The 18017-nt window shown below is 35.1% G+C and overlaps 1 protein-coding gene across 5 annotated transcripts in view; it reads right to left on the bottom strand.

Moving 5' to 3' along the window:
- kdm6a (lysine (K)-specific demethylase 6A) overlaps window positions 1-18017 on the bottom strand; it is a 74064-nt gene that overhangs the window by 41057 nt on the left and 14990 nt on the right. For 3 of the 5 annotated variants that reach the window (XR_012385531.1, XM_005167795.5, XM_073912896.1), the window contains exons 5-6: window positions 10676-10734; window positions 5004-5124 (exon numbers count right to left, since the gene is read on the bottom strand). Coding sequence is in view for 4 of the 5 variants with exons in the window: in XM_005167795.5 (XP_005167852.1) it covers window positions 5004-5124; window positions 10676-10734 (180 nt within the window). In the remaining variant the exon portion in view is untranslated. Of the gene's footprint in view, window positions 1-5003; window positions 5125-7190; window positions 7236-10675; window positions 10735-18017 lie in introns of all 5 variants that reach the window. The other 2 variants (XM_005167794.5, XM_073912895.1) reach the window with 1 other exon arrangement.

Genomic DNA, 18017 nt, shown 5'->3' with positions numbered 1-18017 from the left:
GGGCGAGCCTAAGATTCCCGCTGCTGCTGCTCAGCTCTCACATGAACTGGTCCAGATGGTACAATAATATGGATAAAAGTAGCATACGCACATTTTTAGTAAACAGTAATGCTGTCAAAACCATAGCTACATGCCGCTACTGCAAAGCAGAGTTTTCATATCACCAAAGTACTTTAAGTCTAAATTACAGTATCACTTGAATGCAGCACACACGTCTGACAGCAAACTATGCATCCAAACAAACATTGAACGAGGTAACGTTAAGTTTCGGCAGAGTTAAGCTTTGGAGAGTTTATTCACATTTTCATATGATTAAAAAAATCTAGTGTTTTAAAAACTTGTTTGGTGGGGAGAAATAAGTGTGGAGTTGATAAATGCAGTTCATTTTGTCAGTGTTTTTTTTTTTTATGAGATTATGCAAAGGAAATTCAGTACACACATGTACTTTGCAGATTAAATTCCCCTGCACAGTAAAACTTTGTTATTGTTTTCAAACATTTTACCTCACTGTTAACAGTGCTACAGAATGAACTGTTTTTGTTGTTTCCTGATAAAATAAAAGGTGTTTGTTTTTACCCATGACAAAATACATTTCAGATTGCCAACTCGATGTTGCTTGTAACTATCCTGTTAAGATCAAGCCTCTGAAATCTGAACATAACTTAATTTCTATTACAAATATTTTTATGTCCTGGCAGTGGCAAATATCTTTGCTGTAAATTCAATTTGACTACACCATTTAGGTTGAGATTTAAAATATTTTAACTTTTTTTGTTGTTCATACACTTAATTAATAAAAGTACTTAATGTACTTCTTTAAAATCTTTTTTTTTTTTTGTGCATAAATGCAATTAATCACGATTTTAAAAAAGTGGTCCTACGCCATAACACTGTTCACCTTTCATGGTCTCGCAGTAGATTTTTTATTGCAATTTGACATGGCTTTTCTTTTTTAACAGTGTTCTGCGTTCTGATTGTCTGTAGACCATTGCATGGTTTCCGGTACTTTTATTCTTCCATGGCGGGGCGCCACGCCAAAATAGAACCCACCACGGCTACATTACAGCTTTCCATTCAAAACATTCAGTCGTGTTTTTTAATAGCGGGATAATCGCACCAAAACTTATTAAAAGGTAAGTGAATTATAATAGAGCAAACTTTTCTGTAACCGTAGTAGTGCTGTGTGTTAATTGTTTAACCCTTTAAGGTTACGTACTGACTGGCTGACTGACAGGTGTGTGATGCTTGAGGCCAGCAAACACGACGTATAGCTGTTTCACTTTACTTCAGGACGCATTAATACAGCTCTGTAGGTCTATTGGAGAATTTTAAAAAAATTCCTAGCAAATCTAATAAATGTTGGAGACATACTTGTTACATAAACGCACTAAATCGCACTTCTGCAGTGTTTGAGAGCGCACAAGAAGATCTTTGCTTGAGGAGCGCATGCTTGTAGGCTATCACATAAATGTGCTCACGACATTTGTCATTGAAATAACGTCAGGTACTTGGTAGATCTGTATAAAAAAAAAGTCCTGCCGCCCCAGCTGAAAAAAATCCTAGAGGAAACACTGCATTGTCAACCAATTTCCTTCATGCCGTGTCTCCTGTACAGTAGAGAATGCAGAGGAAGATGCTAACCATTGCAATCATTGGAATCAGTTGGAATTCTGGACATGCTGAAGAAAGGTAGAAGTTCCGTAAATGTTTAAAAAAAAAGATAGAAAAGTGTGAAAATGGTAATGCCTATCTGAGGAAATAGTGTAGTGAGGGGTTTTACAGCCTTAAAACATCTATAATAATTGTCAATAATAAAACTGACTACTTTGCGGATTTCACCTATAGCGGGCTGTTTTTAGAACATAATTCCCATGATTAATGAGGGACCACTGCATATACACATTTATAAAGATGTTTATAAATATGATCAAGAAACAATACAGAGGTTGAGAACCAGGCAAACAATAAAGTCAATAATCTCAAATAATAATCCTCTGCACAGAAGTCTCCTTGCCATTTGTCCAGATGGCTACTCAGCATGCACACTAGAAGACAAAAAAAAAATTGAAAGAAAAAAAACTCCGCCCTCTGTAGTGTCAAAAATGGAGAGAAAATAAAAGTCTCTTAGATTGCAAAGAATACAATCCAAAATACAATTGCAAAAAATACATAGTAATAAAATAGAAGTGACTAAATAGACCATCTCGGCCTGTTTACAGTTAAGACTGTGAAACTAAACAAAACCATGCCACAAAGGCCAAGAATTAATGCTGACTCTGTGACCTACAGAACAGTTGAAGTCTGCCAAGAACACCCTGCAGCACTGTAATCCCTGACCAGAACACGAGCCAAGAGAGTGGGAAAGCAAATTATAAGCCTGCTAATCAACCTAGTACAAACAAACAAACTTACTAAACATAAATAAAAAACTTTTCAATGATACAGAATTGTACAAACATGTTAAATGAATGCTCCAGGTTTAACACAAGTTAGACTTTGTTAATAGCATTTCAGGCATGTAAAACAGTTGAATATAAAAAGCTTTGGACAAAGCATTCGCTAAATGACTAAAATGTTAAAGTAACTTAAATCAATGTTCCTTATGCTGACTTCACACTAAATGTGAAGCAAACATGGACGTCACATCACTTGCTCCAAATTACTCGCAGGTTGTTTTTCGCTCCTTATGCAAATTTTCTGCTCAAGTAAAAATTTTTGAAGGAAGATGATGTTGAGCTGAATACTGTGCATTTGCAGCAAACGCATCAAGCATGTTGCATCATTCACAAGGTCAGACACAAATTACTAGTATGAGTGCATTTGTGAAATAAATGCTGCATAACGAAGCCCCAATTTTCACTTCTGCAGACATTACAACATAATTGTAGCTTTTTTATGCTATTTTATTTACTAATTTATTTCATGTTGCAGGTTGATGCGCATTCACAATTGCAAACTTTGAGTGCAGCAAACGATGTGTGTTTGCATGATTATGATTTAGTCAAAATTATTAGCGCTCCTGTGAATTGTCTTCTTTTTTTATAAATGTATCCCAAATTATGTTGAACAGATTCAGGCATTTTACACAGCAGATCCTATAATGTTTTTTTCTTTTGGAGAAAGCCCGATTTGTTTTATTTTGGATAAAAAAAAGCAGGTTTAAATATTTTGAAACCTTTTTAAAAGGTCAATATTATTAGCCCCCTTAAAAAATATATTTTTGATTGTCTGCAGAAGAAACTACTGTTATACAATAACTAATTACCCTAATTAAGCCTTTGAATCGCACTTTGAATCTGAATGCTAGTATTTTGAAAAATATCTTGTAAAATATTATGTGCTGTCTTCATAGCAAAGATAAAACAAATCAGTTATTAGAAATGAGTTATTAAAATATTATGTTTAGAAATGGGGGGGAAATCGCTAATAATTCAGGAGGACTTATAATTCTGACTTTAACTGCATATATACAGTTATTTTCCTTCTTGGAAAGTGAAATAAATACAATAGAAAAAAGATATTAAACAAACTGTGCTTCAGCATCTTCACTGTAAAAAAAAACACTTTAGCTACAGAAGTCCTTTAATCATGAGCAGTGAGGGATTTTGTCTTTGTTGTTTGATTAATAAATGATAAAAACAGATGGCAGCAGGAATATTTGGCAGTCATTTTAATGGTTTCTCTTTCACATGTCTTGATTCTCAGCTTGTTTGTTTCTTACACAAATGAGGGTTAATAGGAATAATCACTGAACATCGCGTTTTGACACCTATTTGACCATTAATGCGCTCACATTAACATGACATTAAAAGTGCGTGCACTGCTTGTTGCTGAGGCTTAGCGCACATTGTGCGAATAAGACTGAATGCTGACCGTATGTTGTGTGTGTGCGCCGGCAGCAAGTGATCTTATTCGCGCTTTTAAAAACATGAATGATTCGAATGTCCATCAATAAATGCTGCCGTGCTGCAAAAGTTACATTACAGTACATGCTTATAGTCAGCTTTGCAGAGCAACAAATGTGTACAACTGGAAAGGGGACGGTATATGATGCAATAATCGTTTATCTCGATTAATGGTCTTTCATAATTGTTAGAAGCCAAAATCAAAATCGAAACCAAATTTTCGAATAATTGCACAGCCCTAATTTAAATAGTGCATTTATCTCTCCACACCACCACTAGTGTGCAGCATCCTCTTGGAAGATGTGATGGCAGCCGCAGGACATCTGCACCATTGCGCTCACCACACACCAGCTATAGGTGGAGTAGAGAAACAGCCAATTCAGTGGATGGGGTTTACCGGGAGGCCGTGATGGGTAGGGGTCGGTGAAGAAAATTTGGCCAGGACACGAGGATTACACCCCTACTCTTTATGAGAAGTGCCATGGGATTTTTTATTCTTGACCACAGAGAGTCAGGACCTCAGTTTAACATCTCATCTGAAAGACGCCGCCCACTGACAGTGTAGTGTCCCCTTCACTTTACTGGGACATTAGAACTTAGACTTAAGCGCCCCCTGCTGGCCTCAACAACACCACTTCCTACAGCAACAGTCTCCTATCCTAGTAGTTACCAGGCCCAGCCCTGCTAAGCTTCAGTGAGTAACCGGTATTAAGCAGCAGGCTGATATGGCTGTGGTTATCATGAGATCTTTCAACAAATTCTACATTCTACAAATTTAATAATTTATTCGAAAGATATATCGGAATATAAATTGTCATTAGTGGCAGCCCTAAAGTAAAAAACAATTTCTTGCTTATGTCGATGTTAGTGCCTAGTTTCTCCACCAGGACCACACAAGAAAGTAAAACACAATAACGGAACATCTAGAAGAGGCAAAGGAAACGTTAAGAATTTATATATGAAGCATAACCCCTGAACAAGTGTTATTTAAAAAGGCAATAAAAACAGCTGAGCCATGGGTTATTTCCCAGGGAATGCATACATCATGTTAAATTCATAAATATAAAAAAAATGAAACAGAGCCTTTAGTAGACATACCTTGAGGCTTGACTCATAGTCCGTGTTGACTTTAAACATCAGACCGAGTCGCAGATGGATCTCCTTGGCTCTTGAGAAGCAGGGGTCAATGTAAAGCACCTCCTGAAATGCTTTGATCGCCCTGCAAAATACAAAAAGAAAAAAAAAACATTAAGGAAGGGATATCCACAAACTCTTTATATACACAATTATTAACTGGTCATTCATTTTTATCTGTGAAACTATTTTGGATAGGGCAATAAATAGCAAAGCTGTATGGTGCACATTCTTGGACAAAGATAGGTAATAAAAATAATTTTAAAAAAAGATAACAGCAGAAGCATAATTGGCAATGAAACACTAGGCGAAACACTTCTACTGTGAAGCTAACTCTAATTTAAAATATGCAATAAACACACACACACACAGCCCCACACACGCAGTGGACAATTACACATGATATCCGCCTGTGACAGAGACTGCAACACGTGGTGAGCTCACAGCAGTGCAGTTTGCTTGCTTATACAGTGTCCGCTCAGGCAAACAGAGGGTGTTTTTACTGAGCCACGGCCCACTGAACTCAACGGCCCCATTCCCCCTCCTCTCCCCTCCAATGTGCTTATTTTTTTTGCTCTCTGCAGAGCACTGCAGTTCCTGAAAGCTCTGTGCATGACAGAATGCATAGCTTTATCATTGTCTGGGAAATGCATTACTCCCATGGGTTTGTACAGATATGAGATCATACAACAGGAAATCAAAAAGATCAATAAATAAGCATGTTTTCAATAGATTAATTAGCAAGACTGGCATCATAAAGCAAGCCAATCTGATTAGTTCAAAGGGCCTTTTGCGCCCACTGTTTATTAATACAGAACTGACTCTGGCTGTTGTTTCAAAAGCTTTTTTCATGTTTGAGAAAATTATCCTATCGCAATTTTTGGTTGGCACAAAAATAAAAAGACAAAAGTTTGCGATTTAAAAAGTTTGACTATTTTTAAGAGAATCATATGAACTGTAAACTTCTAAAAACCCCATCATCACAGTGATTGTGCTGTGAATGATTACATTAAGAACATTGTATATACAATATTAAACTAAACAATATTTCAAGTTCTAGTAGTACAAAACATAAAACCAATCAAAATACAGTTGCTGCCTCCATACCAAAACACCACAAATAAGCAAGCAAAAATAGTGTATATAAATAGTGTAAACCTATCCAAGACTCACACTTGGCATGTTTGGTTCAAAATAAAGCGCAATTGCTCTATCGTGACTTAAAGCACACCTGTTTAGCCGTGCCTTTAACAATTGAGCATGATGTTATGACCGACAGATCGCACTCATAGTCTCTCCCTTATTCTTTTCAAACCTGATTTAATACAGTTTAATCTGACATTATTTCTTTGTTGTTTTATTTCTTATACCTCTAGTATTTTATGATTCTTTGAATTTTAATATATCATAGAGAGTGTGTGTGCCTGTGTGTATGAGAAAGAAAGAGAAAAGAGAAACTGCAAGCAGGTCATCTCAGTTTCCTGCTCGGGAAGAGAAGGCAGTGAAAGATTACCTCATCGCTTACTAGCATGCAACAACTGACTGGGTCATGTGCTCTAGAGTCATCGCACTAAGTTAATAATCCAAGTTACGGACAATAGGACTATTTGACAAGCAAAACAAAGGAAATAGAGACACTAGTACTTCCATTGAGGAATTTATAAAGTACACTAAAATGTAACATAACATGCATTAGACCTGATAACCAACTTTAACCTTGCTTGTGCAAAGCTATATTCAGCATACATATAATTGAGGGAACTACCCACACAGACATTTCTACATGACAAGCTACATCAATAAAGAATAATCATCAGGTTCCTCCACCCTACAAAGTAGTCCCCAATCGAAAGGACATTTGACAATGTTAAATTTCACATCATTAAAGTCTCATTAACTAAATAACAAACATACAAGCTTAAACAAAATGCAAGCTTGACATTTCTGCTTTAAAGCTATACTGCGTTTCTGCTTTTATACCCAATTGATTATAACTGCAGCATTTCCACAAACCGCTTCAAAAGATGCTTTCCTTCCATCAACTCCTGTATTGTCAAGAAAAAGCCAGTTTTCCTGCTGCTTAAGCAAGCTGAACAGATCTACAGAGCATGTCTGAGGCATACCCTTACAAAACCAACATGGTATGCCTACCTTCTCTGTCCAGATTGGGCATCTGAGGGGGTGAGCTGCACTGCCCTAAGACAAGGAAAGAGGGACCTCCGGTAGTAAATATCACCACATACCATCTGTACATATATTTGCCAAATTATTTCTGATATTTTATATGTCAAACAACTTACATTAATTTATAATTAAAACACTATTGGGTAGAAAAAAAAACTGATTCATGAATGAGGGAATGTGATGCTTTTCCCATATTCTCTTAAGACTGGACCTCTATGCAGTAATGGTAAAAGTTTACCAGCTAAACACAACATTGGCTATAACTCTGAACACATTGTTATTAGCAATATTGGTTATTTAAGGAATCTACAGCCAGCAACTTGTTTAAATGTGTGCACCCAATCATACAAGCAAAACATGATTCAATGGCTGAATAGACTTATGACAAATAAGTAGGCCTACACGGAATCTGCATCATCAGTACATAAAACCACAGATTCCTTTTAGCCCATCACTTTATCTGTTAAAATTACTAATATAACTAATATGTAGATGTTTATGATTTATTTACAATAAATAAAGTAATAAAGTAATATTTTCTGTCTTTTAGTAGATAATATACGAGACTTGCTTTAAATACCAAACAAGTGGATCCAATTGGATTTGAATTGTAAACCTTAAAAGTTAAAGTTACTGTCTTAAAGTTACTGTATGCCAAAATCATTCAGCATAATCTGCAGAACTTACTTTCTTTTCTTTTTTTTCTTTTTCTTTTTTTACCAAATTCTACACAGAGATTAAGTCTGTCCCTTTTAATATGTGTGTTTAGGTGTTTTGTTTTGGGGAAAAAAAACAAGTAGGAAATATATTTGATGCAAAAAGATTGGAAACAACAAAATCAATATGCAAATATTTTATCTTGGTAATAATATCAGTAATATTTATTCTGCAATGCAGAAAACATTTTTAGCAGTGTTATATAACTAATCAAGTCACAAAAACTACTGCCTAAAAATGTCATACCACAATAAACTAAACATGAGAACTGCATGTTCCACTTCATCTGTGAGTAAATGGCACATTTTTGTTTACTACAACCATTGTGAAAGGGCAATACTTAGAATACCATGATGCGGTGTCAGCCTTGACACCTTACTATTTCAGGACAAAAAAAAAACATTAACTTTATTTCCAGAGCTGATCTACGAGTCACTATCAGCTTCTTAGCATTTTATGCCATCATTTCATGTGCACACAGTCTCTCATAGCTTCTTGGCAATGATCCAACAACAAATGTGATATGATAAAGGATGAACTGATACCATAAAAAAAGATCCAAAAATTCTGACTATCTGCCAAAACAGATAGCAATCTAATATCAGTGCAACCTTTTAAATATATAGTACAATTTCTATCCTTTTGATACTTAAGTTGCAGAAACTCAAATAATCTCTTTGGTTGTACACAATATACAATAAACACAGATCACTTCATTATAAAAGTAAAACTATAAATTATTAATCAAATAATTGACTCCAGTTTCATCAATAAGTTTTATATGTTTACTGGATGCTCTTGCAATGCATAATATAATCTCTTTCTTTTACTTTTATTTAAAGCCAAATAACCCCGTATTAACTTAAAACTGTCCAATGATTTGCAAAGCGAACCAGCAAAAGCAGGGGAAAAAAATCAACAATAGTAAACAAACTAAACACATTAAACTACATTTTACATTTAGCCTATTTGAGCACTGCATGTTATAATCTTTCAAACTACATGCATACATACTGTGAAATTAACATATGAAAGGATTCCTTTCTAATAAGACAACAACATGCTAGGTAAGATAGGTTAACAAGAAATACTTTAAATAATCTTACACTGTGCACATTGTTCAATATGAAAAACTTTTTTTTTAGTTTTCCTCTATATTAATGCAATACAATGAAGCACACAAGCACTGAGATTAAAATCAAAACTACACTTCACACGCGCATATAAAAAAAACTTTGTATTTATTAATTAAAGCTACAATAGCAAACCAAAAAGCTAGAATGTTGTAGCCCACATAAGTATTTCACACAGCTGTAATTTGCCTAGTCACATTTTGCTTGTGGCTGGAGTTTCCTACTTTTTACCTTTCCATAAAAGAGGAAAGGACAGAGAAGGCCATAAACCACTAGTTAAACAAGTGATCTAAAACAACCGCATTATCTTTATCCAAGAAACAACAACATCAGTTTTTTGTTACACTAAATGCTTCTTAACCACAGTACCGTTTTGGTAACATGGCAGCCATGCATGCACAGATACAAACAAATGTCTTCATGTACTTTTGCTGCAGTAGCAAAGATTTCCAACTAGCATTTCGTACTTGCAAAACAACAAAACCAACATATAACCAACAGCGAGCTATGAATGCAAACGTCTTCACTGAATGTTTGTCTCAGACATAAGACTCTTTAAGAATCCAAACTTATATCACCTTACGGTTGAAAGATGCTCTAACATCACTGAAATGTAGCCACAAACAATCTTGTAGTCGTCAACAGTACAAAATATAAAGATGCGAAAGAAATTCGGAGAATGGAGAACCAATTTACTTTGAACTGCATGCAGACCACATACACAGCATATCTGCAAATATTTTGTGGTTTAATTACATCACAGTTAAAAATAAAATTGATTGATGTAGCACTAATTTAAAACCCCAAAAAGTATACAGTTAGGACTGCGCGATTAATCAAAAGGGAACTGCCATGTGCATTGTCAGAAATGACAGATCTGTAGACAGTAATGAATCTCCACCATTCGTAGTTCACGGACAATCTGTGCAATAAACTACAGAACATCTAAACGTTAGATAATGAATTTAAAGATAATCATTCAGTGATTATGATCTGTAAAGTAAACGCTGTTCCATCTGAAACCACGTAAAAAAATAAATAAATTTAAAAAACACAGACTTAAAAACATGTTTTTTACTCCCTTGATACTTTAGTCAAGCATTTGAAATAAATTCTTCTGCAAGAAAGCACTTGCATCTTCTGTTTATCCCAATAAGTTGAATCCCTGGTTTTCGTCTAATGAATTTGGTGTTTCTGCACAAGAGTGCCCTCTGGACTCCGGGTGGAGATTTACTACTGATCACAAAACTGAGCTTCCCTGGCAAGCTTAATGTTTCCTAAATTATGATTTCGATAAAATTTCGATTTAGCGTGCAGCCTTAAACATGTTATCAAAAACTTAATTATTCATCAGAATATCAACAGAAGAATTGTATACATACAGGTCTTTGACAACACACTCAGTCAAAACTTAAATAAAAATTCTAATCAGTTTTGTTAGCTGAGAAAGCATCAACATCACGCTTCAGGTCATGAGAAAAATGCTATTAGGGATGATATTTTACCCATGTTATACCACAGATGAAAAAAGAAAAGGTAACCAGATGGAAATCATGCAAAAACAAAAATGCATCATAGAACACTTATAAATTGTGTACTTACCATCGAAAAGCATTGTAATGGAAGTAAACCAAACCAAGGCCATATAAAAAGGCAGCATTCTGTAGAAAAAAAAAAGAGAGCTTAGAGTTAGGAAAGCAAACGATACATTATACTTAATCTGAGAAATGTACTATCTAATCACGTATGATGCCTGATTGGTGAGTTAAAATGATTTACCCTCACAGCAGGTCTGACACATCTGCACTCAGCAGGGGATAGAAATGACTGTGGCTAATGACCGTGTTAAACTAAATAGGTGGCAAAGATTTGGTCTCCCGCAACCACAAAAGGTCATATTTACATAACGGAATGTGCAAGACAACATGGATCAATGAAACATTATCATGTCTTAACCTTATCTGCACTTGCAGAAGCAAAGTGTGAGTCAAACTGAAAGCCACTGCGGCTCGTCTTCCCCACAAATACACTTTCACTACATTACAAAACTAGATTTGAAGTTAATGAAGCACATGATTTAAGTAAGTAAACTAGGATTGGGATAGATTATGGCCCAAAAAAACTAAACAAAACGGAATTATTTTTTAAGGTAAAATTGAGTTTAGTGCAGCATGTACATGCAGTTTAATCTATGAGAGTCCGAATGAGTTAATGTGTGCATCCATGACAAGAAACCAAGTGTAAACTAAAAATAGCTTTTTCGAAAGTCCTAATGAGCATGTATTACAGTTCTGGGATGATCAGTGATGAAATGTAAGAAGCAGCAACAGAACACTTAAATGTCATCATGGATGAAAAAAGAAAGGAGACATGAGTTGGTTGATTCAGAACATTAGTGCAGGAGAGATTAAACATATTTTTGATCATATTGTATGAATATCTATGTAAGTAAATTAAGTATTTTTAGTATTTTCTGAGCATTTAAAGAAAATTTGGAGGGTACAAAAAAAAAAAAGAGCTTTTACAAATAAATATTTGTCTTAACATCTGCTTGTACACTTGTGTAAAGTCAGGTTTTTACCATTTTAACATTGCCCTTCAATTATACTGCAGGAACCAAGGGGGGGGGCACTTTTTCAATTTGAATCCCATTAGAAAATCTATTAAAATCCTATTAAAGGATTCCTATTAAAAATGAGCCATTAAAGCAGTCTGATTAATTTGCATTTATATCGCAATATATATTCCAAAATTTTTCCAATATTTTATCCAAAATACTTGTTGCATGTAATATTTAATCAAACACAAACTGTGTGTTGAATCAGTAATTTTAGCAAATCAATTCCAGATAGACAGCAGCAAAATTATAATTCTATAAATAATGACAGCAATTGTACAGGGCTCGAAATTGCTACCATTTTGGTCGCATATGCGGCCAAAATTTTATCTATGCGACCACAAAATATATTTGGGAGCATGTTCGCGAGTGCATAAAATTGTTGTGTGCGACCAGTTTTTACTGCAAAATGTTCACCACATGCGCGGATTCGGGAGACATTCACGCAGAATGCATCTTTAAGCTCTTTGTCTGCACATGAAACATGAAACGCAGTGCTCAAGAATGATTTAAAACAGTTGTCATGTCAACTTGCTGCAGTAAACAAAGCCAATTCTGTAATGCTTGCCTTGCCTTCGCACTCTTCTTATTGGCCCACCACTGATCTAGCACTGAAATACTACCGCGAAAAATTGTAAAGCGCTGAAGATGAGAATGAAGATAACACTGACAGATTATGTTGAGAAACCATGGCATCTAAAGTTACAAATAATGACACATCTTAGTAGTGACAATGTGCTGAATGTAAATCCACCACCTAAACATTTCGAAGAGTGGATAAAAGACATCCATTGGCTTCAAGTCCGCTATGAAAAGTCTGTGGGATGGAATTTTCAGGTAACTGTTTGCCACATCCAGCACGAGAGCTTCAGTTTAATCCTTCATATAATCGCCAGATGCTGTCCGGCGTGCAAGTGGTAGATATGTCAAATTTAACACCACGTAAACCATCGCAAATGGGCTTGCACTGAGTAAACTAACATCGCTACTCATAAAAAGACCAGTATTGCTATTAACATGACGTATGTATATAATAAGGCACAGTATATGTTAAAAGCAGTCCAATATCAGACCAGTGCACCAGTGAGAACAGCACAGTTATACCGTTAACAGATTCATTCATTTCAAGCAGTGCGTGCAGGGCCAGTGAGCGGTCCGTGTATGCTTTGGTCACACAGTTATGTTATAAAAATCTATTTTCTTGAGATAACGGGATTTCGTTGAGACATTTTCCTTACGCTTGCGCAATATATATATGCTTGTTAGTTTGATTACTGTTGATTTCAAATGCAAAACATATGTTTGTATAAAACTTGTAGTAACGGTGCTTATAATTGGTGGGTGTGACTAAATTTTGGCTGATGCGGCAAAAATTTTTAAGTTAGGAGCACCGGTGCTACCTAGCAAAAAGGTTAATTTCGAGCGCTGTTGTACAAAAATGTTTATCATTACGTTAATACACCAGTAACTATTGAGCTGTCTAAGATTACTAACAACGTGTAAATGTAAGCACTTAATAGGCTAACATAAACAGATGTAGATGAATACTATTTCAGGATTGTTCATGAAACGTTTCAAAGATGAAATCCTAAATGACATCTCTGTTGTGAGACAGGCGTAGTTTGAATTTCATAATTAGTAAGAACTGCTGAGAAGCACTGCTGAGATGCACAGTCTTATTCACACAAGTTTAATCAAATCAATCTATGCCTCAAGCTTCCACTGCCGGCACTAAAATGACATTTTGGAAATAAAAACAGTGGCTGGGGATGAGATGCATGAAAATTCAGTCAGGCACACAAGTGTTTTACGGACAAAACGTTACAAAGATCTAAAATACAGCATAAAGTTAAAAAAAATTATATAAAATAATATTTTGATATGTGGTAACTGTAATTGATATAATTATAATTGATACTATAATTGATTGAGCGTTATGGAATCTGTTTTCAGTCATGGCCATAAATAAGCATGAGACGATAACCAGTTTAAAGGAAAAGTCAAGGTTCTAAAACCATTAAAATGTTTTGTTATACAGTTCCTAGTATGGTATATGTAAGGTTTTTTAAACATGGTTTTTACAACTGTTTTATTAGAGTAACAGTATCTCTATAAGAAAAGGACTGCCACATCAAAAGCTCAGTGGGAATGCAACAATTATAGACTTCAGTTGTACGATTATAGTCTGAGGAATAATTCGGGTTTCAAGATTATCGCGATTATTATGCATTCATTCATTTAAAAACAATACTATTTTAGAAATTCATATAAAAACTTTTTTATATTTTAAAGTGTTTTTCATTGCTGCTCAGTAACCTATTAATACAGCACAAAAAAAAAAAGTCTAAGAAGTCAACATTTCTCTTTAAACCTAAAAATAAGTGAAAAAAGTTTTGGCATTTCAACATAAGTAAAAAAAAAAAAGTACACAGAAAATAAATAACAGAAGAATGAATGAATAAATAAATAAAAATAAGAATAAATAAAAAAATATATGAAGAGTTTAGATCCAAAAGCCTCTAAACGCCACTTAGCTAAGTTTTTCCCTTTTAAAGAGAACAAATGTCATGCAAGGCTGTTGAGTCCATCTCAAAGACAATTTTGATCAACTATATTATGAATATATTGCCTTTTTTTTCCTCTTTGGAGTAGAAATGTGTACATTCCATACAAAGTCTAAAGCTGAATGATCAGTTTGCGGTGTGCTTGTGGTATTCTTTAAACTAGTTGTGTCTAAGAAAGCGTGAGCGCATCATGCTGCGTACACATTGCATGCACGTCACTCCCAACTAGGCATGGGATAATAGCTCTTTTCAAGATAGATTGCAGTTTGAAAAAGGCAAAGGTCTTAAAACCGCCAAAATATTTTGCTATACTGTTCCCAAAGTATGTATAAGAATTTTTTATTAACTTTTTGATTGTTTGTTTTTTAAAAACAACAGTATCTCCAGCAGAAAAGATATCCAAAGATGCCGTTTTAAATTGTAAAGAAATCTGTGTTTTTGAAACTAGTGAAGACAGCAAAAGTCAATTAAATTATTTTCATTATTTAGCCTGACATGATTACTGTTCCAAAATATTATAAACCTTTCAAAACATATATAGTTTGCAAAGGGGGAAAAATGTGTTGTTTTTTACCTAGATATTTAAAGAACAGATTTTAGAGCATTAATCACAATACCATGATATTTTTATCCAAGGTTATCATAACGTCAGAATTTTATACCGGCCCATGCCTACTCCCAACATGCGAACAAGAAAAGAAATAACTTTTTTTGCACATCTTACAAAAAATACAAAGTGAATAGCCCTTGAAAAGAAAAAGATAGAAAGATGTCTTTTCAAGCAGTGAAAACAAAAAAATCTGTTTTTGAAACTAATAAAGAAAGCAGTGATTTACTTTATTTAAATTATTATTAACTAACTTTATCTAAATACTAGTGCTGTCAATGGATTAAAAAAAATTAACTAATTAATCGCACCTTTTTAAAAAAATGTATCGCGATTAATCGCATTTAAAATACTGAAACTTGTAATTTTGCCTATTTAAATGTAAAATTAATGTAAACGCAAGAAAAAATATTTAAATTCAAAATATAATTGTTTAATAGAATTTTTGTTTAACTTGTAACACAGATTTCTTCATGTAAACAACATACCCACAATAAACCATCAAGATCCTGGCTTGACAGCCATATTTATTACAGAAATTAAAACACAGGCATGTTAATGACATTTAAATTTCAAAACAATCAATGCCAATAAAGAAAACATTGATTTGCATGTTGGATTCTAAGTGGACTGCAAAAAAATGCCAAAATACAGGAATTACAGATATGGAAAATGAAAAATTATAATAATAAACTATAGAATACAAACTGTTGCACTCATTGTAAAGTTTTATTGCTGTGAGTTGAGAACATTAGTTATAGAGTAGAAACAATTTTGCTTAATCCTCCTTTACATTCATCCAGTTGCTAAGACTAGGAGTATCCCGCAAGTGCACAGAGACTCCCAAATGCCCGCAAATGAATGGTAATTTCTTGCAAACCGGTTATTAAATACATTGCACACCCCTCTCGCCCCTACTCGGATACGTCGCTCACTCCACCCCTGACACCCCTCAACGGGCCTGACACAGACACACACAGACACACACAGACAGACAGACAGACAGACAGACAGACAGACAGACAGACAGACAGACAGACAGACACACACACACACACACAACGCGCTGCAAACGTTTTGGCCCCAACGGCCTTCCATACTGGAGCGACTCCCCTCAGATTCAACACGCATGATCACGTTCATCAAATTTGCTAAGCGTCCTAAACTAAGCGTCCTAAAGTATTACTGTATTTCACAAGGATTCTGACACAACAACGCGAAGCATACGCTTTCGTTGCGTTTAATGAGGAAACACGCTAAACTTGGAGGGCTCATGCTGAAAGGCAGAGTAATTCCCTGTCTTTGACAGCTCGCGACTTCACCAGACGTTCTGAGTACATTTACATAAGACACGAATACTTCGATTTAAATATGATTAAGATAATACTCTTATTAAAATTCTACCGTGTAGCCTTAAAAGGAACCTTATCTTAAAGGAATACCGAGTCACGAAATGCGGAGGATTTTCTTTCTGTTCGCCATGCGGTATCAACTTACAACAGATGTCGAAAGTTAAAAATGAAACACCCGAAATTGCATGAAACTCTGGATAACTTGTGATGCAACTAATTGTTTTATACTGGAACTTGCCTTCAAAAAGTGCTTCCTTGGTCTTATCCACATTTATTGCATGTTGAACACACGTCCACCACAACAGGAAGTAAAAAAAACCTGAACTGCGTTAATTGCGTAAATTTTTTTTAACGCGTTAATTATTTAAAATTAATCGCATGCGTTAACTCTTTAATTTTGACAGCGTTACTAAATACATTAAATTTGTATAAGGTTTTATAATATTTTTAATTTTTCTTAAATTAAAATGTATTGTGTTGAATGGAAATGGGAAAAGTTTTTTATCAAGATATTTTTTTAAAAGGTACATATTTTAGAGCAAAAATAAATAAATAAATAAAAATAATAATAAAATTTAAAAAAATTAAACAAATCAAAAGTAAAATGAAAATTCACAATATACTGGCCCATGGCTAGCCATAATTCCATTTTGGGCATGCATTATTATTCCAATAATTTAATGGCCCAAAATGTCAACTGTTGAAGCTCAACTTCTAATGCCAATACGGCCTGACAATGAAAGTAAGAGCCAAGTTATGCATATTAGATGAACACAGAACGAGCTACTGTCCTGCTCTGTTTGAACGCAATCAGGCAGCCAACAATGATCTTGAGTTTCAATGACCAGCCTGACAGCAGATGCTCCATGTTCTGCCTTGAAAGACCTCAGGCAGCAGTGTAATGTCAGGACAGGAGCAGAAAACAGTGCCAGAGACGCACTGACTGCAAGGTGCATCACTTAGACAGGCTGACAGCACTGCACGAGCTGCTCCTTACACCTGCACAAACCATACACAGATGTCTGACTGCTGAAAGAGCACCCTTAACTCCTTAAGCACAGGCACAAATTTAGAACATGCCCTAAAAGATTTAATTCTGACTCCTTAACAGATGAAGGCAAAACACTGGCTTTGGAGAAAGTACGAATTCTTCAACTTCCACAGCTGCGGCCTGCAATGTTTCCATTGGCAAATTTTCCATTCGCCCTTCCAAACTAAATGATGCCCATGCAAAAAGTAATTTATAGCACAAACTGTAAGAAACTACCTAATAACTCACAAAAAGACATTCAGTCCATCTGTGCTGGAAATTAGCTTCTTTTAGCCGTATGCTGAATCTTAGCGCCTGATATGTGAGAGATGACACTTCTACAGTCAACAGCCGCATCTGAAGTCAAAAGCACTCCATCACAGTGAAAGTTTGCTCTGCCATGGAAATTTAACAGCCAAGAACGGCACTCTTGCTCAAGGAAAAAACTGTGTTTGGAAGCCAGTGCTGTCAGGGTCCATTACTGACAGAAATGCTGGAGCTCATTCCACATTCAAACCATTCTTACACATAGCTAAACCTAGCAACACACATCAACCTGAAATGCTTTATCTAAAAACAGACATCTGGAATTAACATCCACTAAGGGGCTGATACACTTCAAGTTTAGTAATGAAGTCTGCACAGTGCGCTAGTGTTATTTTTAAATGTTGGTGCATTATTCTTGTTAATAATTACTGATGGGAAGTTTGAATCATTTTATTAACTTGGACTTTTGAGTTTCGTTATTCGAAATGAACAATTGTTTTTGAGACA

Source organism: Danio rerio, chromosome 9 (assembly GCF_049306965.1).
Source record: "Danio rerio strain Tuebingen ecotype United States chromosome 9, GRCz12tu, whole genome shotgun sequence".
Taxonomy (NCBI): Eukaryota; Metazoa; Chordata; class Actinopteri; order Cypriniformes; family Danionidae; genus Danio; species Danio rerio.
The sequence above is the reverse complement of the archived record's forward strand: the minus strand, read 5'-3'. Positions and strand labels throughout refer to the sequence as shown.